General features: G+C 35.6%; 1 protein-coding gene across 10 annotated transcripts in view; it reads right to left on the reverse strand.

Annotated features, from left to right (window-relative positions):
* GULP1 (GULP PTB domain containing engulfment adaptor 1) overlaps positions 1-26,384 on the reverse strand; it is a 96,819-nt gene that overhangs the window by 36,915 nt on the left and 33,520 nt on the right. For 5 of the 10 annotated variants that reach the window (XM_047085297.1, XM_047085291.1, XM_047085298.1 and 2 more), the window contains exons 3-5: positions 16,588-16,659; positions 10,387-10,485; positions 3,078-3,215 (exon numbers count right to left, since the gene is read on the reverse strand). The exons of 1 other annotated variant lie outside the window; for it this stretch is intronic. In XM_047085297.1, the coding sequence (XP_046941253.1) occupies positions 3,078-3,215; positions 10,387-10,485; positions 16,588-16,659 (309 nt within the window). The remainder of the gene's footprint in view (positions 1-3,077; positions 3,216-10,386; positions 10,486-16,587; positions 16,660-26,384) is intronic. 4 more of the 10 variants (XM_047085300.1, XM_047085299.1, XM_047085296.1 and 1 more) reach the window with 2 other exon arrangements.

Here is a 26,384-nt window from a genome sequence, read left to right on the forward strand (position 1 = left end):
CTTGCTTATTTTGGATATTATATTATAATACTCTGGGGTGCCTGGGTGGCTCAGTTGGTTAAGTGACCGGTTGAGATCAAACCCCATGTCAGGCTCTGTGGAGAATGCTTTAGATTCTCTCTCTTCCTCTCTCTCTACCCCTCCCCCGCTTGCACTTTCTCTCTTTCTCTTTCTCTCAAAATAAATAAATTAATTAAAAAACATATTATAGGGGTGTCTGGGTGGCTCAGTTGGCTAAGCATCCAACTTCAGCTCAGGTCATGATCTCACAGTTCACGAGTTTGAGTCCCGTGTCGGGCTCTGTGCTGGCAGCTCAGAGCCTGCAGCCTGCTTTGGATTCTCTGACTCCCCCTCTCTCTCTCTGCTTCTCCCCTGCTCCTGCTCTCTCTGTTTCTCAAAAAATAAATAAACATTAAAAAATTTTTAAAAAACAATATTATAAGACTAGAAATTATTTAAGCTTAGTGTTTTAGTGGCTTACTCTGACACAATTCCAGTAGAGGAATGGGAATGGGGAGCACTACTTCATTACTGCCTGGTGAAGAAGTTCAGCTTCCTTATTTGGACTCTCTTCCTTATTGCTTGGCAGGGCTGGGTATTCTAGTTCCCCATGTGATCCACAATGATCCACAAGTACTGAATTCCAGTCTTGTGACATACTATGATCGGTTTTACCTGTCTTTCAAACTCAACAACTTCACAGAAGTACTCAAAAGATACAATGAGTAGATAAGACAAAAGCCCCAATAAGAGCCAATGGGCTTTGGAACAGGTCACAGTTATGGAAATAATAGAGCATGATGGGATGAATGCTACAATGATGATCTAAGGTCTTAAATTTTAATCCGATTCTGTTACTACCTAACTTTGTAAACTGGTAAAGTCACTCAACTCTCTGGCCTTGGTATCGTAAAGTAAGCAGAAAAAGTTCTGCCAAGTGGGTCATAATTTCTTTTCCTGTTTTAATCCTCCATGATTAGTTATTTAAAATGACAATTAAAGAGGATGGCATGTCAAAATTCTACGTACATATCAAATGAATTTTATAAATATAGTCATTATTACAATTAAAGCAAATAAAACCTTGAGGTGAAAATGATATAATAAAATTCTGATGAAACATAGCCTCTTTGAGTCATGAAAGTCACGTGCCCTTATAATTGGAGAAATATCTTGGCCCTCTTTTCAGAGTCCCAACTTCCATCTACCTGCAGCAGAATCAGTTGGTGAACTTGTTAAACATAGATTTCCTGAGCTCAAACCTCAATCAAAATGAACTTGTTTTTTTAAGTGCCCTCCTTTTATACCCATTAATACTGTAAGCCACTGAATTACGTTTCAATACATTATTTTCAACCTTCAAGAAAAAAAGAAGCTAATATGCTATATCCAAAGAGAATAATTGGTCAAGGAATTTAAATTCTTGAAATCAATTACAAACAATTACAATTAGGGTGAAATAGAGTTTATACTTTTGAAACAATATAACTATGCAGGGATTCTGGCAAGCTTATACTTTAAATTATCCAATAAATCTGGATGAGGATCAAATAAAAACATGTGACACAAAACTATAGGAAGGCTAATATTTATCATTAATTATAATTATGAATATTTCAAAGGCCCCAAGGCTGTTTATTTCTACATATAAAGCAAGAAAGAAGGACAACTGAGTTTATTGCCTGGTGTATGTGGTAAATGGTTACGATATCTTACACATAGAAGCTGAAATCCAACAAATATCAACTTTCATCTTCTCAATCACATAGAGAAAAACATCTGCAAATGATCATGCTCTTAAAAAACACTTGGGATATTAAATATAATGCATTCATTCAATAGGATAAATTTCAAAAACAACTTGTACTTTATTTTATATAAAATGCTTTATTGTGCATATAATATTGTCATATGGATGAACATATTTTTCTGATGAGATGTTCCATAATGTTCATTAAATTCTCAAAAAGTACTATGATGCCAAGAAGCTTAGGACATTAGTTTGCATTTTTAGAGCATTAGAGCTTAAAAATACATATAATAACTTGCTCTACTTTTTGTAAAATTTTCTATATGGTCCTTTTTTTCTATAAGGAAAAATTTATTGAGCATCTATTGTCCACCTAATGTAGGAGTTATATGGACAAATAAAAAGGTATTTAAGAAGCTCACCTACTGGAACCAGAGAAATAAATTACATAGGAGTGATAATATTATTAATCCTTTGCTATTTTTAACAGCATGAAAAATAAGCAATAAATGAATTAAGTTCTTTTTTTCATCTAAGTCAACAATGTTGTTGAGGTTAGATGTTCTTCCTTCATTAAAGCCATTAATAGCTGCAATCTGTGTTTGGAATTCATATCTTATGTTTTAGAACAGGACGTCAGACCAGATTATGACTAACATTGGCTTATGGTTATAATCAAGACATGGGGTTTTCTGAAGATTCCAGATGATTAAAAGAACTATTGTAGGACTTAGCTTTAGAATTCCCTAATTGATTTTACTTGCTGAGAACATTAGATTACATTCACAAACTAATACACATGCACGCAGACACATACTCATGCGTATACAATTCTATTTACCTTTCATTATATTAAGTTCTCTAAATAACAAAAATCAAGAACCAGCTTTTCAAAATACTGGAGATTTTTTAATGGAGCCATACAGATTTTATTTCTTGCAGTTTAAAATAGTTATTTTTATCATATTCATCACATTTTAGAAAAAAAATACTCTGTTCACCATTACTCTTTGCATTATGTGCCTATTACTAAGCTACATTTGAGATTAAAGTTAGAAATAAATGATTATAAGAGAAATAAATGCGTAACATAAGCAGGCATGACGTTCTAAGGAAAGAAATCTGCATGCAAGCTTGTGCCCATGAACATGAGAATTCAGTTAGGGATGAAATCCTGAAGCATATTCTCATGACAGGATGAACCTATTAGTGTAGCTAAGTATTTGCAGACCTTATTCATTTCCAAATACTTTACTAATGCCGGAAACAAGACAATTCCTGGCTTGTAAAACAGAGCAAACCACCCTAAAACATCTGGCATACTTACACACTTTTCGCTGTCAAATACATAGCACAAATGTTTATTTGACTCAGAATCTTTGCATATGAAAGTGAATATCCTCTTGTCAGTTTTATCATCAGCACAAAATGATATTCTATGAAGCTGGCAATTGTGTTGGACTTCCTGTGAACACAAATGGAAATAAACAGTTGAAGAGATTCTTGTCCATTTTCTGAAATACCAGCTTGTGTTATACTTGACTTTAAAGGTGAAACAATCATCTGTCAAACTTTGGTTTATAATTACATACACCCAAATTTAAACAAATACGTAATGGAGATGGACTCCTGACTCAGATTAAACGAAGGCAGTCATCTCAGTAGGACTCAGAAGAAAAGAAGCAAAATACAAGAGAATCAGGGGTGCCAGGACTTTCTGAGCTACAAGGGATCTTAAGAGACAATTACTTTGAACCTTGAAATTTTATTTAGAAGGACATTAAGGCCCAGAGAATTAAGATACTTCCAGAAGGTTATATAATTAGCAGGACCCTTTTTAACCAGAACATTTTCATTTTTTCTTACTGATACTCACTAGCATTACATAACTTCATCTGCACACAATTTCATATGAAACATACTATCATTTCGTCCTTAGTTTTCATATCAAATTGTATTTTACATGTCTTCATCAGGAAGGTGTATATTTCCAGCATCTAAATTACTGAATCAACTCTCCTAATCAGAAAGATAAACACTGCAACTATACATATATAATATATATAATAAATAATATATCATATGATATGTATATTATATAATAATAGTATAAAATAAATAATATATATTATGTATTATATAATATGCATATTATATAATATATAAAATAAATAATATATAGAAATAAATAATACAATAAATACATTTTTATACTGTCACAGTTATACATATTATATATTTTGTAACTATAGCATCTGTCACTACATCTTTCCAGGTTTGAGTTTGATGTGTCAGCTTGATGAGATTTGATCTATCACTCTGATTCACATTACTGCTCATTAGACTAAAAATGAGTACATAAGGTATACACATAAATATTAGGGGAATTTGTTTATAGCACTGTATTCTTTCCCTGTGTATAAACCAAATGATCAGTCATCAAGAAGCATGAAAATTAGAATGAGGAAGTATACTATATGATTGTAATGTTTTTGTCATTACTAGATAGCCTGATCCATCCATTTCTTTTTTTTTTTAATGTTTATTTATTTTTGACAGAGAGAGAGAGACAGAGACAGAGCATGAGCAGGGGAGGGGCAGAGAGAGAGGGAGACACAGAATCCGAAGCAGGCTCCAGGCTCCAAGCTGTCAGCACAGAGCTCGACGTGGGGCTCGAACTCATCAACTGTGAGATCAGGACCTGAGCCAAAGTCGGATGCTTAACCAACTGACCCACCTAGGTGCCCCTGATCCATCCATTTCAACAGCAGGAAGGAACAATGCCAGAAAGAGGGGCTCAACTTACTGAGGCCTCTGATGACATCTCTCCTTTCTTGTGATTAGTGCCAAGATGGACAATGACCACATTTTATGAGACTGTCTTTGTATACTTTGTCCGATTGACCAGTCTCTTTCTCAAAGACTTTATTTTTGTTTTAAGGTTAACATAGTCAATCAAACAATACCCAGGCACACTGTAGTTCCCAAATGCTGACATCAGGTCTACACCAGTTTATTAATTGTATAATCACGTTAATGATAGGGACACCTGGGTGGCTCAGTTGGTTAAGCATCCAACTCTTGATTTCGGCTCAGGTCGTGATCTCACAGTTCCTGAGATGGAGCCCCATGTCGGACTCTGTGCTGACAGCCAGGAGCTTGCTTAGGATTCTCTTCTTCTCCCTTTCTCTCTGCCCCTCCCCAGCTCATGCTCACTCTCTCTCTCTCTCTCAAAAATAATCATTTAAAAAAATCATGTTAATGATATACAGAAGAAATACCATTACTATATAATATGGACAGATAATTCATTTTTTTTCCATTTGAAGGAGAAATCACAAGTAACATGAAAACACACCATTTACATAAGCTGGTGGTAAAACACAGTCCCTTGTTCACTCACCAACCAGTATGGTCACAGATAGCCTTTGGTAATAACAGTTGAGAATCATCATAATTTTTCTTTAAATTAGTAGTTATCTTCCTACAAAAGAAGACTGAGAAGCTAAAACTTGCAATTTTATTATTTCAGTGAATTTTTTGTTGTGATAGATCTTTATGAATTTTAAATGTAGCACTAATTTTTGAAGAGACAGGACAGACTCAAGAACACAATGTCACAGTGAGAACACAATTAAACTTTAACACTACAGTATTTTATTGGAGTTGGAACAAAAAATAAGTAAATCCCCAATTCACCTATACCACCTCTTTCAGTACTGCATAATCCTCATTTGAAGGACAAGTAAGAAAAGCAGAAAGGGGAAAAGACAGATGGAAAGATATTGGAGCAAATTGAGATTACTTTTCACTTCTATTTTCATCCATCCAAATGGCATAGAAAAAGAGCCTATTTTCTATGAAGTCCATGTTAGATTAACAATGAATTTTTAAATCCTGCCCCATACATGTATATTTTACTATAAATAAACTTATTTTAGGAACATAATATTTTTTAATTACGACTAAATAAAATAAATATACCAAAATAAAATGAATGACAGATTTTGTTCTGATTCACTTAGGTCTCCTCAAATAGTAGTTCCTAAATACATATCTGCACACAGGCTGTATCAGAGTCACATGAACAGGTGTTTTTAGTGTTTTTTTTTTTTTCTTATGCTAGAGACACTCAGTCTAGTTCTGCAGATTCTGGATCTGAAAATCCTGAGTGGACTCCAGCAATCAGCATTCTCAGGAGTCTCCTAGGGGTACTGATATTCAGCAAAGCTGGTAAATCGTTTTTGTTTGTTTCTCTTTTTAAAAGATTTAAAAAACGGTACATTCTATATATGGGTAAAGAGTCAGGTACTCTAACGTTCTTATGCAATATATTGGTGAAGAGTCAGATACTCTTATGTTCTTATATAATATATGTGAAGAGTCAGGAGTTCTCTATTCAAATGTAATACAACTGAATTTATAAGACATTTCAAAGATTTTAAGACTCCCAAGATTGCCCTTTGATTTGTTAGCAATGAAAAAAGAGATGGTTCTTTCCTATTAAAATCTTGGAAAATCTATGCTTTTAGGGAAAAATTCAATTGGGTCTTTTGAAAGTTAGTTATTAATTATAGAAACTGAGACTTTGGGATAGGGAAGAAAAGCTTTGGTGCTATTGATTGGGTAAGGCAAAATATGATGCTCAAAAGTCAATTGGCTAATCACATTGGTTGAATCCCACGTCACTGATGTTTTGTAAATGGGATTTGGGTTAGGGGAGGCTTGTGCATCTGACAGTCAAAAGTTTAGAGAACAGAGTGATAAGGTTGACAGGCTGTCAATGGACAACTCACGGTCCTGGAAGACTTACTATGGGGGACTTTAGAATCACCAACTAATAACACTGAACTATATTTGCATTTCCATAATCCATCTGTCTCTCTTTTTACACCCCAACCCCCACATGTTAGTTAGGTCATCTTGTAGAACTTTTGTCTTTATATTCTGTGTTCTTCTGAGGATCTGCCATTATTAAACTGTCAATTCTGATTTTTTTTAATGTTTATTTTTTTTAAAGAGAGAGAGAGACAGAGTGCAAGCTGGGGAGGGGCAGAGAGAGAAGGAGACACAGAATCTGAAGCAGGCTGCAGACTTTGAGCTGACAGCACAGAGCCTGGTGCGGGGCTCAAACTTACAAACCATGAGATCATGACCTGAGCCGAAGTCCAACGCTTAACCGACCGAGCCACACAGGCGTCCCTAAACTGTCAATTCTAAACAATAAAGTTTCCTCTGTACACTGCATTTAATCATATTTGTATTTTTCTAAATATTTAAATTTTATATCAGATGAAAAATCTGAAGCATTCTAAATGTTCAGTAATAGGAGAATGGTTTAGTAGATTATAATTTATATATTCCAGTATTGGTGAAATTTTTATAGCCTAGGATACAGTATGGGCAGACTCAAATAAAAAAGGACAAGAACACATGTTGATGACACATAAAGTGCATTATCAGCCCTTCTTCTCTCATGGTGTGCTTAACAAGGCCTAAACATTCACGTAAGAAATTGAATTAATTATTGATTACATACACATATACTTTAAAACTGTTATGAGATCTACATGGCTTACGAGACATTTTAAACACAAATGACCTGTTCTGACTGATCATTTGCCACTGACTGATCATATAGCCAGTTAATTTTAAAAAAGGAAATGCAGGACTGGGGCATCTGGGTGGCTCAGTCGGTTAAGCATCCAACTCTTGATTTTGGCTCAGGTCATGATCTCACAGTTCATGAGATTGAGCCTCGTGTCGGGCTCTGCACTGACAGCATGGAGCCTGCTTGGGATTCTCTTTCTCCCTCTCTCTCTGCCCCTCCCTCACTCTAAATAAATAAACAAATGGAAATGCAGGACTAAGGCTGCTTTTCTTTTTAATTGCAAATAAGACTACACATCTGGTTTCATTGTCACTCGGTAACTTATTCCTCAGCCCACTATTCTTTCGTAACCACCATTTGCCTCATGAAGTAATCTGAGCCAACCCACCTGTTCAGTAAATTAGGCCTCATTTTCAACTACTCTGTTTCCCAGTAAACTATATATATTCCATTATGGTCTTAAATAGACCTTCGACTATTCTCTCACCACTTCTTTTCTTTTAGCTACCTCAGCAGCGGTTAGTGGGGAAGAGCCATCACCAAAGTAAAATCTCTATTTCTTTGTTTCTTATTTAATATTGAGTGTGGCTCATGAGAGGAAATTAAACAGGATATTTGAGGGAGGCCCTTAATTCATGGCTTGACAACTATGAAGGAATGCCATTGTTCTGTAGTTTGGACAATAACTGTGGGTACATCCATGCCACAGTCCAGTTTTCCTCACATATATTAAAAATGTAAAACTTCCATGGAAACTCTGATTCAGCATGCTAAGATAAGGCCTCAGAACTTATTTTTGCAAATGTCAGGTATTTTTTACGCAAGTATTCCATGGACTACAGTTTGAAAAGGAGAGCTACTACAAGCAGACTATGCACCACGCCAGAACCTCAAACTTCAGGTGCGTGAGAATTCCTGCATGACTTCCTAAATTGTATAGATTCCAGTTCAGTAAGTCTGGAATGTGCCTGGGAGTCTGTATTTCTAACAAGCGCCCAGGTGAAGCTGATCATGTTGGTCTGCAGACCACACTTTGAAGAGCAAGACATCATCAGACATCGCACATAGATGAAGCGATCAATGGCAGGTTACAGACCCATGAAAAATGGTTTCATAATCTGTTTATAGGCCAGAGTTTCCTTAGGCCTTCAGATCGAATTAATTTTGTCAGTAAGTATGCCACGGTGTCAGAGGAAAGCATTGACAACATGTATTTGTAAGATGAATTGAAGTTGAATGTTAATTGGCTTTTCCCAACTTAATTTCATGGTCTTATCAAAATTATTAAACAATAATTCTGAAGCATGGTGAATAACATACTGTATTAGCTTTCTAGGGCTGCCCTAACAAAACATCGCAAACCGCGTGGCCTAATCAACAGAGATTTACTTTCTCACAGTTCTGGAGGCTGGAAGTCCAAGATCAAGGTGTTGGCAGGTCTGGTTTCTGCTGAAGCCTCTCTCAGTATGGGTTGCAGATGGCTGCCTTTTCACTGTGTCCTCAAGGGGCTTTTCCTTGGAGCTTGCATATCCCTGATGTCTCTTTTTCCTCTTACCAGGACACCAGTCCTAGTGTGATTAAGGCCTCATTAAGACCTCATGTAACCATAATTACCTTAAAAAATTCTATCTCTAGGGGCGCCCTGGGTGGCTCAGTCAGTTAAGCATCCAACTTCAGCTCGGGTCATAATCTCACGGTCCATGGGTTTGAGACCCGCAGGTTTGAACCTGGCATCGGGCTCTGTGCTGACAGCTTGGAGCCTGTAGCATGCTTCAGACTCTATGTCTCCGTCTCTCTGTGCTCCTCCCTGCTCATGCTCTCTCCTCTCCGTCTCTCAAAAATAATAAATACACATAAAAAAAATTCTATCTCTAGGGGCACCTGGGTGGCTCAGTCCGTTGGGTCTCTGACTTCAGCCCAGGTCATGATCTCTCTGCTTGTGAGTTCCAGCCCCACATCAGGCTCTGTGCTGACAGCTCAGAGCCTGGAGCCTGCTTCGGAGTCTATGTGTGTGTGTCTTTCTCACCCTCTCTGTCTCTCAAAAAAATGAATAAACATTAAAAAAATTTTTTCTTTAATTCTATCTCCAAGTACAGTCACATTGGGGCTTAGGGCTTCAACATAGGAATTTTGGCTAAAAACAATTCAGTCCCTAACAAATCCATATTAATTAATGTGAAGACAGAATAGATTATATTGCATTCACAGGGGAAAGGGCTCTACATATAAGAACTTTAAGTTTATGCTGTATTATGGGCTGAATTCTATTCCCCCAAAACTCATATGCTGCAGCCTTAGCCCCCCATACCTCACAATGTGCCTGTATTTGAAGAGAAGGTCTGAAAGTGGTGACTACATTAAAGTGAGCCCATTAGGATGGTCCTTTATCCAATCTGAATGGTATCCTAATAGGAAAAGGAAACTGGACACACACAGAGATACCAGGGGTGTGTGTGCACAGGTGACCACGTGAAGAGGCAGGAGGAAAGTAGCGATCTGCAAGCCAAGGAGAGAGGCCTCAGAGGAAACCAACACTGTGAGCTTAGTCTTGGCTTTCCAGGCTCCAGAACTGTGAGAAAATAAGTTTCTGTTGTTTGAGCCACCACATCTGTGGCATTTTATCATGGCAGCCTTAGGAAACTACCACACACTGATTATGTCCACGGGCAATAAGAGGCAGTCCAAAACATTTTAATAAACAACACACAGCTTTTGTTTCCTTTCATACCCAGTGAACCACACTTCACACATCCCTTTCACAGCACACAAAGGAAAAGACACTGAAAACAAGACCAAACACTGTTAAATACGCTTCCATCCCAAACACAGGCTGAAGAACAGACCACTTTGGAAGCACTCCCAAAAGTTGTTTTTCCCCTTAAAAATCCTACAGAATTTTAAAGTGTCATTAACTGAGGACTAACCAGTTCCAGTTGGTAAGCAATTTTAAATATTTACTGAAATAGGTACATAACTGCCATTAAGGAAAGATTGGAGGGTTCTGACATTCAGAAAGAAGCCTTACCTTTGTTTTAGGTTCTAGAATTTTTACTCCATATATTGATATTTGCAGCTCAACTTTAGGAATTTTCTGGCCTTCAGACTTCTTGATATGTCTTGCAAACTACAAATGAAAAATTATTCAGAAAACTGTCATTCTGTTTCTATGGAGAATAAGCACAAAGTTTGTATTCAGTGTTGGACTTTCATTAAATAAATTATTACCCATTACAAAGTATTTTATAAACCCCATATAGCTTGGAAATATTTCATAATCATAATAATGTACCATTACTAAAACTAAAATCAGATTGATATTGAATAACTTTTTAAGAACTTTTTTAATGTACTTCTTTCATTATATTTAAACAGTTATATTCATACGAATTAGTGAAGACAATGAAAACTCTGTGGAAGATAAGCAAAGACCGATTTATTTTTCTGTGGATCTTGTTTTTTTTTTAAACTACCTTTAGAGAACTTACAGTTCACCAGAGCTGGATATGCCACCTTTGTCATTTCTAGATACCTCATTTGGTATCCATCCTACCCAATCAGATCAATGAATGAAAAGAGACAGATTACCATATTTAAATTGAAGCTATGAATTGAGGTAATTATCCCAGCTAAAAGACTAAGAACTAGATTCGGACTAGAATTATGAGTATCTTGAAAACGTAAATAGTTTCCTAATGCTTGCATGGTAGTAATTTATTGTAACTTCTTGTTGAATTGGTAAGTATATGCAAATGCTAGTTAGGTTTTGTTATAAAATCAAAAAGAAAATCCCAATATTCATGCACTTTATAGGTGGAGTTTCTACCTCTCTCCCATCATTGCCAGATCTAATGATGGAAAAAATTACAGGAGCCCAGTTAAATTTAAATATTAAATGGTTAATTAAAAAAAAAACAAAACTTCTACTTTAGAATACACATCTACCCTCCACATATATGTGTGTGTATACACACACACACACACATGTAATTCATATATGGTAATTAGTGTAAGTATGTCCCATGCATTTTCTTGGACATACACTTACACTAAACAATTGTCTGTTGTTTATCTGAAGTTCAAAGTTTACTGAATGTCTTGATTTTGGCAATGCTGTTGGGAATGCTACCTTCTCACTACTCTCCTTCTTTCCACTCTCCTCCTACCTTTATTTTTCAAAACTGGAAAGAAACATTGAAAAAAATAGGATTTTTACTCCTCTTCTAGGGCTTAAATTTTTTTCCCCTACTATTATAACATTTTTTCAGCATATAGATCATCCTAACTTGACTCAAAATAGATTATATGTAAGGCAGGGTGGGGCTTCAGTCCTCTTTTGTATGTCATATTTATTTGCATTGTGCATTTCTAATTTAGGACAGATGTGAATACACATGGTATAGTTCAGTCCTGGAGCACAGAGTGGTTAAAAGCTCCTTTTCTCTTTTCATGGCTTTGCACTGCCATCAGAGTATTATAATTAATGCATACATGAATGTCTTAAAGTGTCTGCCTAATAATATGGGAGGTGGGGGTGGGGGAGTACCATTTGTTTTATTTCATTTTGTGAGGTATAATTTTTTAGCTTGCTATCTGTCCTGTTCTATGAATGTAGGCAGTTCTTTTTTTGTATCCAGAAGTCTTACATTGTGCACATGAATTTGACGAATTTGTGCCAAACCATTTTTTGTATGTCTTTAAGAAACATGTTTTGTTTCAGATCTTTAAAAATTATTCCAGCTCTCTCCCAAAGAAAGTAGATTAATTTTGTTTATTTTCCCTTCATAATCTCCTTCCTGCATTGGTATAATTAAAACAATTTGAGGGTTTTCACATATGAAGGCTTACAAAATAAGTCAGCCGCTTCTATCTCTGTGAAAGCCTCTGAACAAAGCCACTCCCATCTCGGGCTGCAGAAGGATGCTCAGCTGGCCTCCAAGGCGCAGCTCTTTTCCAGAAACAAGACAATGAGCAGTGGCTTTTGTGGCCTTTTCCACATCTAGACACAACCATTCCTGTGACCTCTTTTACTTTTTCCCAAAGTCTATCACAGAGCAACTACTAATATTAAACTTATCTACTGAGTGACTTCTTTTCTGCCAGGAAAAAGAAAGCACAACACATTTTCTGTATTTAAAAAACAAAACAAAACAAAACAAAAAGAAAAACCTCCCAGTTCTGTTTTCATGTATATCAAGGTTTATAATGGTCATTAGCTTTAATGGTTGCACAGATGTTGTAAACAATTATGTCTAAGGTTATATTTGCTCTATCGTTTTATATCTTAAACAGAATATAAATAGTCTCATTCCCGTCCTTTTTTTTCCTTTTGAAATCTAAGATTACTGTGTTATAGCTTACATGCCCCCTCTCACTCGAAGTCTGTTTTGCTGAGAGACGTCTTAAATGTGTTCCAAAATATTTCTACTTTACATGTTGAAGACATGCTCATCATTCTTGCTTACATTACATTCTTTTGTCTCCCTATTTACTATGTGAATATTAATGTTTGAAAAGCCTTTTTGCAAATTCCTTTCCAGTTTTGCTTCAGTGGATTCATTTCTTGGTCATCTAATAGTGATCTACCACCGAAATTTGCCTATAATATTCCAATAAAAATATTTAAAGGGGGTAAACCCTAAGCATCCTGAAAACAAACAAATGAAAACAAAACATAAATAAAAACATCATAAAATGATGGAGGAAAATAAAGCATTTCTTGAAGTTCATAAAGTAGTTGGTTAAGTATATGTCACTAGTAAGTAGAACATTTCTTACAGTGAGCTCTACTGGCTTTCAATATAATCACACTATTTCTACGTATTTCTCAGAGGACTTTAAAAAAATGAATCTAAGTGTCCTGCTAAGGGAATACACATTATTAGGAAAGGAAACCAATGAATTTATTACTGTGTATCAAATATTCGGAGATACTATTTCTCGTTGTAACTCTTGTAAATTAATTTAATTAAGCATGTTCTAATGATTCTATGAGGAATCAGGTATGTATGTATGTATATAATTAAACTAAGCCCTAAACATTTTATTAATTAAATAACTGGTTATGAAGACAAAAATAGTGCTAAGCTACATAGAAAGAGTGACGTTGAATGGAAAAAGACCAAGATTAACAGAACTCAGTAGCAATTCCCAAGTCCTCCTTCCTTGAGGTAGCTTCATGTAATTTTAATTTATCTGTATTGAGGTAAGGTATCTCTCCTGTAAAACTGGGGTTCAGGAATGCTGCTTCCCTGCTTATCTCCCAGGGAAACTAAGAAGTTTTGGATCTATATATCAATTGTCATCCACATGTAAACATCATAAGCAGACTGTTTAAAAAATATATGGAGTCCTCTGACATTTGTACTAGTTGTATTGATAAAAATAAATAAAACACTACTAAAAATAAAATTCATTACAATAACAATACTATTAAATATGTAGAAGTTGAAAGGTTTTTTACATTTTTTACATCTGATGACATTTTGGAAAATTTGGCAATTTCTTAAATCTTAGGCTAAAACATGATTAAGAAATAGAAATAGTTGAACATGTTTAAAAAATAGAAAATATGTTATTTTGGCCAATATGAAACCTGAAAGTAAAAACTTTAACACTTATAGAAATTATTTGATTTATGAAAAATGTTTAAAATATAAATACAAATTCTCTACAAAATGATAGAAAAGTAGTATGTAATAAAATCAAAATTTTTAAATTTTTCTCAAAAAATAAGTAGGCATAATTAAACATAAAAGCATGATAAAATACACTATTGAAAATATTCTAAGTATTCCATTTTATATTAATGCTAAATTTTAAGTTCCTGTCAGAAACCCGTACATAAAATATTGCAGTTTTGAAAACTGAGTGAATATAAATAAAATATTAACTTATGTGGCAAATAAAACAAAATACTGAACTATAATAGATAAAAAGGCAGCCAGAAATACACCTATTTAAGAAAAAGAAGCAAGAAATTAAAATGGGGGATGTGTACACAAAATATAGTTTATGAGCAAATTTTTTGCTGTTGTTTTTGGTAGAACCATAGCACCACCTTCTGGCCATTTCTACATGACAACAGAATTAAAGAGGAGCCAGGGTTAGCCAGGGTCTACATTTCTAAAATAAATGTAAATACTCTTGAAAGCTTTGAATTGTAGCCTCTGACTTCTGACACCAAGAAATATATATATATATATATATATATATATATAATAAAATTAAATAAAGAGCATTGTTTTATTCATTTTAATTTATTTAAAAATCATTACCCTTAAACACACTTTCCTGATGTACAAAATTTTTGCAATCAGCAGTGTAAAAATTGCTCATTAAATATTTATTTTGGAAGACACTTGAAAGGCAAAAATTATGTGAACATGCATTTTTAAACTATACTGCATACTTACTGTAAATCACATTCCTTTATTAACAGAGTACATTTCCAAATTTGAAATGACACAGAACTGCAAATAAATTCTCACAAAAATGTAGAAAAACTAGCCACTGTTTAAAAGTACTTCATTTCAAATGCCTCTACATTTTATCTAGTCATGATGTAGTTGAATTTTTTTGGTTTGGGACCTGCACTGACTGAATAAAGAACGTCCTAGATACAAAGACACATTAGGTATAAATTCTATTATTCTTCTATAAAAAAATTCTGACTGTATTGAAGCTGGATTCATGACAAGTTTGCAATATTTTGAACATTTAAATAGAATCTTATCCTAAATGTTGTTCATAAACTGTGCAACCTTGTTAATCCTGTATTAGTGCTTAAAAGTACTGGCTAAACAGGGCAAGCTGAATTATTACCTAATGAGTGGTGGAAAGAAATGCTTGCCTAGTCCACTTTTTTACCAAATGGGACACATATCATCTTGGAACCTTTTAGCATATTTACTTGAAAGCATTAGTAAATTATTTACATATACAATGGGTAGATGAAAGTATTATCCATTTTACTTTCTTCCCCCAGAATACATGCCATTCCGCTTTAACTTTTCCTCAATTTGAACACTCAGTAGATTACAACTGAGAGGACATGTTCAATGAAAAATGACACTTTACGTCTATGACTTTGCCAGGCACAAAGGCCTAGCTCTCTTGTCAAATAACTGGATGATCTCTAAACTAATAAAGTTAGGGAAGGATTGTTTCCCAAAAAAATTGTGAGAGTAACTACAGAGAATAACAATACATTTTGTTAAAAAAAAAGTAGTGGTATGCTAGATTTTCTTTTTTTTTTTTAAGAATTTTTTTTTCAACGTTTGTTTATTTTTGGGACAGAGAGAGACAGAGCATGAACGGGGGAGGGGCAGAGAGAGAGGGAGACACAGAACCGGAAACAGGCTCCAGGCTCCGAGCCATCAGCCCAGAGCCTGACGCGGGGCTCGAACTCACAGACCGCGAGATCGTGACCTGGTTGAAGTCGGACGCTTAACCGACTGCGCCACCCAGGCGCCCCTTTTTTTTTTTTTTTAAGAATTTTTTTTTCAACGTTTATTTATTTTTGGGACAGAGAGAGACAGAGTAGATTTTCTTAATGAGATAAAGATGAGAATTCTGTTGAAGGGGTTTTTCCCATCTTATTATCTCCATGAGAACATGGGGATAATTCTTTTGGGATGGGGTATACTTAGAAAAACATGCTAAGATATGAGGCATCTTAATAGAAAATTTTCTCAGGAAATGTGATTGTGAGTATGGAGTTGTTTATTAAATATCTCCTCTGCTCTCTTGGTCTCACCAGTTCCCCATGTAATCAACTCCCAACTCTACACTTCCAACTGGTGGATGTCACATCCTACCTATGAGACCCAGTTGTTATGCCATCACTAGTTTTCAAGTTAGGGCATGAGTCTACATTGTCCAAGCGAGATAAAGGCAAGCTACCAAAGGTCAACACATAGGGAATACTGCCACTTTGTTGTTGTTGAGTATGAGAAATTATGGAAAAATAGGAAGAATGTGCCACATTCAGAAAATATATTGTGTATTCACATTTATTGTTAAATATGTTTCCCTGATCTGGTGATATTTATTCAATAGCCCATTTTTTTTTCTTTTTTCTTTTCTTTTTTTTTTTACAATAGCCCATTTTTAAAAAGACAAAGCTATACCTGCCACAGAACTATTCACGCTTTGAATATCCATCAGTCTACTGGTGACTTAAGACAGGATCAATACACTAGACACATATGTGGAGGGCTTGCCCTACCTTTAGTTTCCTCACAGCATCTCTTACAACTTCTGTTCCTTTAGGCTGCTCCACTTCTGTACTGCCAAGAAACTGAAAAGGGCCATTTGTCAAATACAGGCTTTATGACATCGTACATCATCAAATCATTTTGAACTATAACATGGCATAACAGTATACACATGGTATGGCAGAAATGCAAACCCAAATCTTAACTACACAGAGGACTTATTAACTTATTTTATATGAAAATGTAAATATATTTACTTAACCATATCCAATTCCTATTAATCAAAGATTTTTTAAAAACATATTCTCCTAAATATTTTATTTGAAGATATTTACTGGAAAGAAAACTAAAGCTACTTCATTTTAGAAGGATAAGAATAAAGTTGGCTTCAATATTTACAACTTAAAACACATTAATAATAAAAATTATTGGCTTATCTGTAAATCCAAAGCATATAAATGCTTTTTATTTGTTACGTGACTTTTTAATGTTTATTTATTTCTGAGAGAGAGAGAGAACGCACATGTGTGCAAGTGGGGAGGGACAGAGAGAAAGGGAGACAGAGGGACAAATCAGGCTCTGAACTTATAGCAGAGAGCCCAATACCAGGTTTGAACCCATGAACCCTGAGATCATGACCTGAGCCAAAGCTCAACAGACTGAGCCACCCAAGTGCCCCTGTTACTTGATTTAAATGTCAATGGTATATTTTAAGATATTAATAGGATTTCATACAGTTCATAATTTTACATTAACATTTTCTTTGTTTTTCAATTATGACACTCATATATCATGAAAAAAAATACAAACTTTTTAACCTATTACTTCATCCATCAGAGCTACAAGCTAAACTCCGTTAAAAAAATAAAATTTGTATTATCAACAATTTTACTGAATTTTAAAATATCCCTGAAGGTTTTTAGTGAATACCTGACCTATTCCCCCACAAAAAGAAAACGTTTCATAATAATTACCACACTGTAATAGAATCTCTATGCTGGAGAGATATAAAACCCCCTAAACAGAAGTCCAATCTCGGGGCGCCTGGGTGGCGCAGTCGGTTAAGCGTCCGACTTCAGCCAGGTCACGATCTCGCGGTCCAGGAGTTCGAGCCCCGCGTCGGGCTCTGGGCTTATGGCTCAGAGCCTGGAGCCTGTTTCCGATTCTGTGTCTCCCTCTCTCTCTGCCCCTCCCCCGTTCATGCTCTGTTTCTCTCTGTCCCAAAAAAAATAAATAAAAAACGTTGAAAAAAAATTTTTTTTTAAAAATAAAAAAAAAGAAGTCCAATCTCATGAAATATGTAAGACTAATTAGAATTGAAATATGGATATTTTATTCTATAAAATATTTCTATGTAGGGGCGCCTGGGTGGCGCAGTCGGTTAAGCGTCTGACTTCAGCCAGGTCACGATCTCGCGGTCCAGGAGTTCGAGCCCCGCGTCGGGCTCTGGGCTTATGGCTCAGAGCCTGGAGCCTGTTTCCGATTCTGTGTCTCCCTCTCTCTCTGCCCCTCCCCCGTTCATGCTCTGTCTCTCTCTGTCCCAAAAATAAATAAACGTTGAAAAAAAAAATTTAAAATATTTCTATGTAAATAGCAAATAATCATTCAATTCAGTAAGTGTATATAATTTCTCAGACTTTTTGTCACATAGTACCAATTAAAACACTAGAGTGAATTATGAATTCATCACTTATATAAATCGACGTGTATGTGTGTGTGTGTACACAATTTACATCAAATGAGTAAGTAGAATCTTTTTATACGTTAAATCAAAGAATGCAAAGGAGCAATATAATAATGTCAGAGTATCTTTTTATTCCTTCCTTCATTCTTACAAAAGTAACAATAACAACTAAAAAACAAAAAATCAGAGTTTTGTTTTTCAAAATGGGCTCTCCGTATTACTGGCATAAGAATTACCCAGGGAGCAAGTTAAAATAGAATAACATAGATCCTTGGTCTGATAAATCAGCATCTTTAAGGCATTAGGAAGAAACATTAGGGGGAAAGAAGTTTCAATACTCAGAATCTATAAGGTATAACAGTTCCTTTTCCTTACATGCTCTAACTGTATCAAATAATTGCTACCATGGCCTAGATACTGTAGCATCAGGCACTTGGCTTGCCCAGCTGTAACCTCAAGTTGGTCAACCAGTATTTCAAAAAAGACGAAAATAAATGAAGAAATTCTCAGCTGAAAAGGAATTGAAAGCTACTTCCAAGATTCGAGACACAGGCAAATCTATTCTTGACACCAATGGACCTGTCACATTTCTTCTGTTCCAGATCAGTGTATTCAACCTTGGCTGCGTGATAAAATCACATGGGAGCTTTAAACTTAGACCAGAGCCTAAAGAGTCTGATTTAATTGATCTGGGGCAGAGCCAGGGCATCTGTGCATTTTAAAGCTCCCCAGGTGTTTTTAATGTGTCACCAGGTTTGAAAAGCACTGTTTTAGATCCTCCAGAAGGGATAAAGGGTTCAAGTGACAGGAGAGTTAACACAATAGGAGCTATTTAGTTCTGAGTTAATCCACCACCGGGGGTAAATTCCTGTCCTCATTCTCTCTGAATTTATCAAATCACTGAGAAATTCTCCATTAGTGAGTGGTGGAGAGTTAGCAAAAACAGTAAGGAAAGGTAGACTCTTTCTTGGTGATTCTTGAACTAGAAGGAAATGTCTGATGTGTCAATAACAGACTGTAAGAGTTACTGGAAATATTTATGGAAGAATATTCATTCCTCAGCAGAAATGCCATGACTCATAAGTATTATATGTAAATAGGCCCACATGGGAAAATTATGGAAGAACTCCAAGTACATTCTAAATGAATTAACCTCTTGCAGGGCTCCAGGAACCTTTTCATATTTTGTTCTCCCCCCCCCACCCCACACTGGCTTTAATTAAATCATCTGAGGAATGAAACACAGAGAGAAGCCTTGAATGATGGTAGAAACTGTGCAGACATCAAATATGGAGCTAACCACTTAATTTTTCTATGTAATGTTAGATAACCTAAATGGAAATAATTATAAAAATGAAAAATAGATCATGCCTTATTATATTTCCTGTATTTTTAAGTTATAAAAGTCATGATACTCAGGTTAATTAAAGCATATTTATATGCATTCCATATGTCTATATAAAATATTTATAAAAATAACTCCTAAATATGATGCGGCATGCCAGAATAATAAACTCTAGGTTGGGATCTGAAGATGTTACAAAAATCACTTAATCTCTGATTAATTTGACTTTTGAAAAACCAGGATAATGATTGCTCTTCTCTCCTTATAAAAGTTTTTAAAGATCAGTTGCAATGAGATTCAAAAACAAAAAAACAAAACAAATAAAAAAACCACACAATTCTGTAAACTGCAAAGTGTTTTATAATTATGGGGGATTTCCGTTTCTTTATTTATGACTGTATGGAGAAGACACTAAAATTTAGTGGATACTGTTGCTACCTGCTCAGCTCTCCTTTGATGGATTCATTTTATCAGTGCTGGGACCCATCCTCCAGCTTCCCCACACTTTGCTGGTAAAGGTTCACGGTCCAAATCTTCAGAGGATTCCCTTTGGGCAAGGAAGCCACTTTGCCAATGCTGAGTTAGAAATGCGTGGGAGTTTTTTGCTTCCCCTCCAATATCACCACATTGCTTAACCAATGACTGTTGTGGAAATACAAAGACCCAGCTCATTTGCTTGGAGGTCGGGTAAACCCTAAGAGTTAATATTATCATGTGGAGCTTCCCTCAGAATCAGACTGAGGCCGGGGCTTCCCTTGATGATGTACTCATCTTTGACTTCTTCCCTTTGTCTGTCCTGCTTCCCCACACTCTTACTGGTTGCTCCTGGGAGCACTCTCTTACTAAATCACTTGCACATAAGTCTTTGTCTCAGGATCTAATTCTTGAAGAAAATGACCTAAGACACTATTCAACACTTAAATGCTTACAGTTAGGAACACACAATCTAGTGCACAAACTCACAAATAACAAATGCTCTTGTTACACGCACTATCAAAAAGCTTGTATGTGGATTAGAGGTAGGTTTGGTTTTCATCTTTTTCCACTCTGCCTGGTGCCTGAAGGGTAAAAGAAATCTCACTGAAAGAACAAGTCTAAGCCAAAGTCTACATGTGGAATTTAAAGTCTGCTGGACCCCTTTCCCATCCTGTCTCCCAGGGCATTCACTTATAAACTTCACGTAGGAGGATTCTTCCCCTAGGGAGTGTGGCCCAAGGGAGGGAGGGAGACAATCTTTGCTGACTATGGGGGTTTCCACAGATGGGCTACCTGGCCAACCACCAATTGACAAGCCCTGCCCATATACACAGAACTGCCAGTCAACCTTTGAGTGCCTGAGCCTTCAAACCCAAAGCACACCAAGTATGTGCACATATTTGAGGAAAACCACTCACATGAAAACCGGGAGAAAAATAAAGACACAGGAACAAAAAAGGCATAGAAAAGATTCGGAGAGAAAGCAGAGACAAAAAAGAGAGGACTAAAAACCTGAAACCCATATAAATATGTTGCATCCAAGATAAAAACAGGATAGTATATAAAGCAACACTGAGAGAACAAAAAAGAGCTCATGGAAATTAAAAACGTGATGCAGGCAATTTAATTGTTGGGTGCTTGTTATTTATCAAGTACTATTTGGGGGAACTGGGGATACAGTAGACAGCAAAGCAAATTTCCCACCCTTACGAATCCCAAACTCTAGTGGAGAGAGCCAAACATAAAGAATGTAATATGCACAGAAGAGTTGAAAGTGGTTGCTTTAGTGAGTGAGACCTGGGAGAGGAGCTGGGGAACATTTTGCTTTTTTCACTATAAGCATCAGAGAGACACTCAACTGTTTAAAATGGACACAGATAACTTTGATAAAATAAAAATTAAACTAAGCACCCAAATGTTAATGTTCCACATATTCATTTATTCCTCTAGAAATATATATTTAACTATTTACTATTAGTCTAGCGTTTACTAAAAGTTGGGAAGAGGGGAAAAATATCCCTGTTCTAATGGAGTTTACATCCTAGTAAATATGTATGTGTGCATATAAATATGTATGAATGCATATGTGTGTGTGTGTGTGTGTGTGTGTGTGTGTGTGTGTGATTTCTGTCTATCTAATTTCTGTGTTTATATCTAGATTACAGAGAGATTTATAATATATTTTAGATGGCAACACAATAACACAGACAGACTGGGTAGTGTGAATAATATTTAAGATTGTGTGATCAGGAGAGTCCTCTCTAAAATGGTGACATTTTGATAGAGACCTGAATGAAAGGATGAAATGAAACATGCAAACACACTGAGGTTGAAATGCCTTTGATGTGTTAGGTAGAGAAGCACACTTCGTGGCTGGGTATATAGAGTGGAGTTTGGGGAAGCAGAATTCTGGGTAGTAGGTATAGATTACAGAACTCTGGCACTGGGGCCTCACAGGAACTGAGAGAGTGAAGTTCCAGAATCGTGGGTCCCCAGGCAGCTGCTGTGGTTCAGAGGCAGATGAAAGAGTGTAATGCTGCCACTGGGAATAAGATAAGTGTTCAGGGAAAGGCCAAAGGGAAACAGAAATTTTTTTTATCATTAATATTACTATTAGGGTTGTCAGATTAGCAAATACAATTATAGATACTGCTGTTGCTGGGAATATACAACGGTACAGCCACTCAGGTCAATAGTTTGGTAGTTTCTTTTAGAATTAAACATGTACTTACCATGGGATAGATAGAGCATCTGCACTTTTGGCTACTTATTCCAAAGAAATGAAAACTTACATTCATGTAAATATTTTGTGCACGGGAACACCTGTGTGGCTCAGTCGGTTAAGTATCCGACTTTGGCTCAGGTTATGATCTTTGAGCTCATGTTGGGCTCTGTGCTGACAGCTCAGAGCCTGAAGCCTGCTTCAGATTCTGTGTCTCCCTCTCTCTCTGTCCCGCCCCTGCTCGCGCTCTGTCTCTCTCTCCCTCTCTCAAAAATAAACATTTAAGAAATTAAATAAATAAATATTTTGTGCACTGATGTTTAAAGTAGATCTATTTGTAACAGCCAAACATTGGAAATAACCCAAATGTCCTTCAATGAGTTAATAAACTGTGTTACATTTATACCATGGAATACCACTCAGCAATAAAAATGTATGAATTACTGATACACACAACAACTTGGATAGACCTCAAGGGAATTATGCTGAATGAAACAATCTCAAAATGTTTTCCAGTTAGATATTTACCTAAGTGAAAAACACAGATTTTTTTTTTAGCATTCTGAGTAAAAATAACTGCTTTTTTGTTTTAGCAACTTTATGTTTTAGCTCCTCCATGTGGTAAAAAAAAATGATGAGAGTATAAGTATCAGACTGATTTTGCTTTATACATACAGATTCAAAGTATCATTCTTCAGTGTGGCAAAGAGCAAGACAGAGATTGGACGCAAGTCTGTGCCAAGTGGTAGTGGTTGGAGGCATTTTTTCTTTAAGTATTTAAATTGTTATTTATTTTTCTTCATAGTCACAAATAGACAACATTAATCTCAGTACATTATTATTATTTTTTTTTAGGAAAGATCAGGCATTAGACCTTACATAAGTGCCTGTCTTCCACAATTGTGTGCTTGTGCTTTGAAACTCTACAACAAAATATTTCCATTTAATTATGAATACACATTGATAATTTAATACTAATGCACGTTCACTACAGGGAATTTAGAAACTACAGAAAAATATATCAATGCAATAAGCATCAACTTTTATCTCATAACCAAGAGGTAATATTATTGAAAATATGGTATGTTATCTTTCAAATTCATGTTACAATGACAGTAGTAAGCAGATTAGACAAACATGAAAACAAAAAAAGGGGCACCTGGGTGGCTCAGTCGGTTAAACATCCGACTTCGGCTCAGGTCATGATCTCATGGTTTGTGAGTTCGAGCCCTGCATCGGGCTCTGTGCTGACAGCTTGGAGCCTGGGGCCTGCTTCGGATTCTGTGTCTCCTCTCTCTCTCTCTGCCCCTCCCCTGCTTGCTTTCTCTCTCTCTCTCTCCCTCTCTCTCTCTCTCTCTCTCAAAAAATAAACATTTAAAAAATTAAAAAAAAAGAAAACAAAAAAAACTTTTAAATTACTATATATGACTGGTTTATTTATTTATTGGGCATTATTGTGTACGTGTGCATTTAAATTTTGACTACGAGCTGAGTTATTAAAAGAGTTGAGATTAAAACATTAAATATTACTAAGTAATATGGACAGATAAGAAAGACATAAAACACAAAAGGGGCATTTAGAATATATCAGACTGTAGAGAAGTCAGATGATCTAAAAATGTTTTATGTATTCTTAGTCTATATATTGAAAGGTATGGCTACATGGCATGTATCTTCCACAAACTATAAAATATCTTTAAAAACGTTTCTATAAATACTTTGACAAATACAAAGCACATTTTTGAAAATATAAAGCTAATTGTTCTTTCCCATATAACATCTCTCTGTTCAATGCATTTGGATACTTAGATATACTCACAAAAAGTATTTTAAAAACAAAATTAAAAAAAACTTTGTTGAAATTAAAAACGAAAATGTCATCGAACTATTATATACAAAATATTTATAGACTTCTTACATTAAAATGCTATGAAGATATTTCATATTTGGCTTAATTTCCAAAAGTCTCACAACTATTTTTTAATTAATTAAAATGATATAGACCTCTCTTTTAAACTAATCTCAAGTGATGTCTGTATTCATTTCTTCCAGTTCATTCATTGTATTCCATTATACCTACAATAAGCATTTTTCAAAAACATGTGAAAGTTTGAGGACTGCATCTTCATTTTCAAATATTATTTGTAGTTGGTTTTTTTCATGTGAAAACTTCAGTTTTATGACTTGCTTTTTTACCAGTAGAGAGCAGTGTTGCACACCACAGACTCATTTATAATATGTTTTACTTGCTTCCCCAAATGTTTTTAAGATCACTCTATGAATAATGCAGGTTTTTTTAAAATGTCAGATAAGTAACACTTGAAATAATTAACTAAAGAGTTATAAATCTAATTGCTATGAAATTTGACACTATTTAACATATGAAAGAGCTAATTTATAACAAAAATATATGAAATACATGTTTTATATCAAATTCAAAATATGCCCATTTTATATAGATAATATGTTCTCTATATAACTATTTTAAAATATTGAGGGAAAATAATGTCTACTTCTTACATCGTGAAATATTTGTCTAACATTAAGGTTAATAAATAATTGGTGGATAATGACCAATGGATATTCTAAACGTAGAAAAAATAAATGGGCATGTCTCTATCTTTATAACCAAGGTTGCAGAGTTTCAAAGGGATAGGGTTAATTTTCTTGGCCTTAACGTGGCTGGATATGTGTAAAAGAAATACCAAAAGCCAAACAAACAAACAAACAAACAGAAAACAGTATTTAAACCTTCTAGCTACTCAACTGCACCCAGGAGATAAGCCATAGGAGTAAGCCAATCTAATTTTATATTCGTTATTTGGCTGACTTGCCATGTCACCGTGCCAAGTAATGCAAGAAAAAAAATTTTTTTAAAGCACATCATAACAGTCAATTGCTAACAAAAGGTCAGAATCAATCAGATTTAAACCTATTACTTAATCACCAAAACCATAATCCTGAAAAAAAATTAAAATAGATCCACCAAAAAGAAAGGTTATCCTTTAAACTAAATACTCTGAAGGTTGTCCTTTAAAGGAGAGCCAGGAAATTTATACACACACACACACACACACACACACACACACACACACATCTGATTTGATCTTGGGTTTCTCATTTTATTGTAGCAACTTTCTATTAAATTACATCTGTTCTTCTTTTATGTGGTATAGAGGGTATTGTTTTCATAGGCTCTTGCTTTTAAAATAAGAGTTCTAAGTTGAAGCCAAAACAAACCTACTGGGTACAACAAGAAAGTGTGCTCATCGTCAGTGTCCGAGGGTTTCCCAAATTGAACTTGGAATCGCATGGGCACAAGGAGCAGCATTGAATTTTTGTCCTGTCCCAGAGGCTCCTCCCCTGTCAAACTTCCTTCTAAGAAGTTCCTTCTTCCATATCTAAGAAATGAGACAGGGAAAGTGAAGGACAGGGCATTCACTTGTATTTTGTTATAAATGGAAGTATTACAGGTGCACCTGGGTGGCATAGTGGGTTAAGCGTCTGACTTTGGCTCAAGTCATGATCTCACGGCTTGAGGGTTCAAGTCCTGCGTTGGACTCTGTGCTGACAGCTCAGAAGCCTGGAACCGGCTTCAGATTCTGTGTCTCCGTCTCTCTGCCCCTCCCCCACTCGCGCGCCCGCGTGTGTGTGCGCGCGGGCGCGCTTTCTCTCTCTCTCAAAAATAAACATTAAAAAATTATAAACGAACAAGCAAAAAGCAAGTATTACAAAAATAAACCAATTTATACAGAGAACCAAAAGCATGGGCTTTGGAGCCAGACAGACTTCACAATCTATTTTCTTATTAAGATCCACTCTAATGTGGACTGGACTGTGTGTGGTTGTGGACTGTTGAGATATTATCATTCCACTCCCATTATTTTAGAGATGTGAAACTGAGGACCAGGAAATTGAAGGTCAGGGCAGGAAGGTCTCAAGGTCAGGAAGCTTGTTAGGTAGCAGAGATGGGGCTAGGATTCCAGCCATTCTAATTTTCAGACACATACTCTCTACTTTTGCTACCTTAAATAAGCCAGAAATAGAATGAAAGATAATATAGTACCCTGGGTATATATTA

The sequence above is a fragment of the Lynx rufus genome, unplaced genomic scaffold, assembly GCF_022079265.1.
Source record: "Lynx rufus isolate CCGP_SWC_20201006 ecotype Redwood Valley unplaced genomic scaffold, mLynRuf1.p SCAF_2, whole genome shotgun sequence".
In the NCBI taxonomy this organism is placed as follows: Eukaryota; Metazoa; Chordata; class Mammalia; order Carnivora; family Felidae; genus Lynx; species Lynx rufus.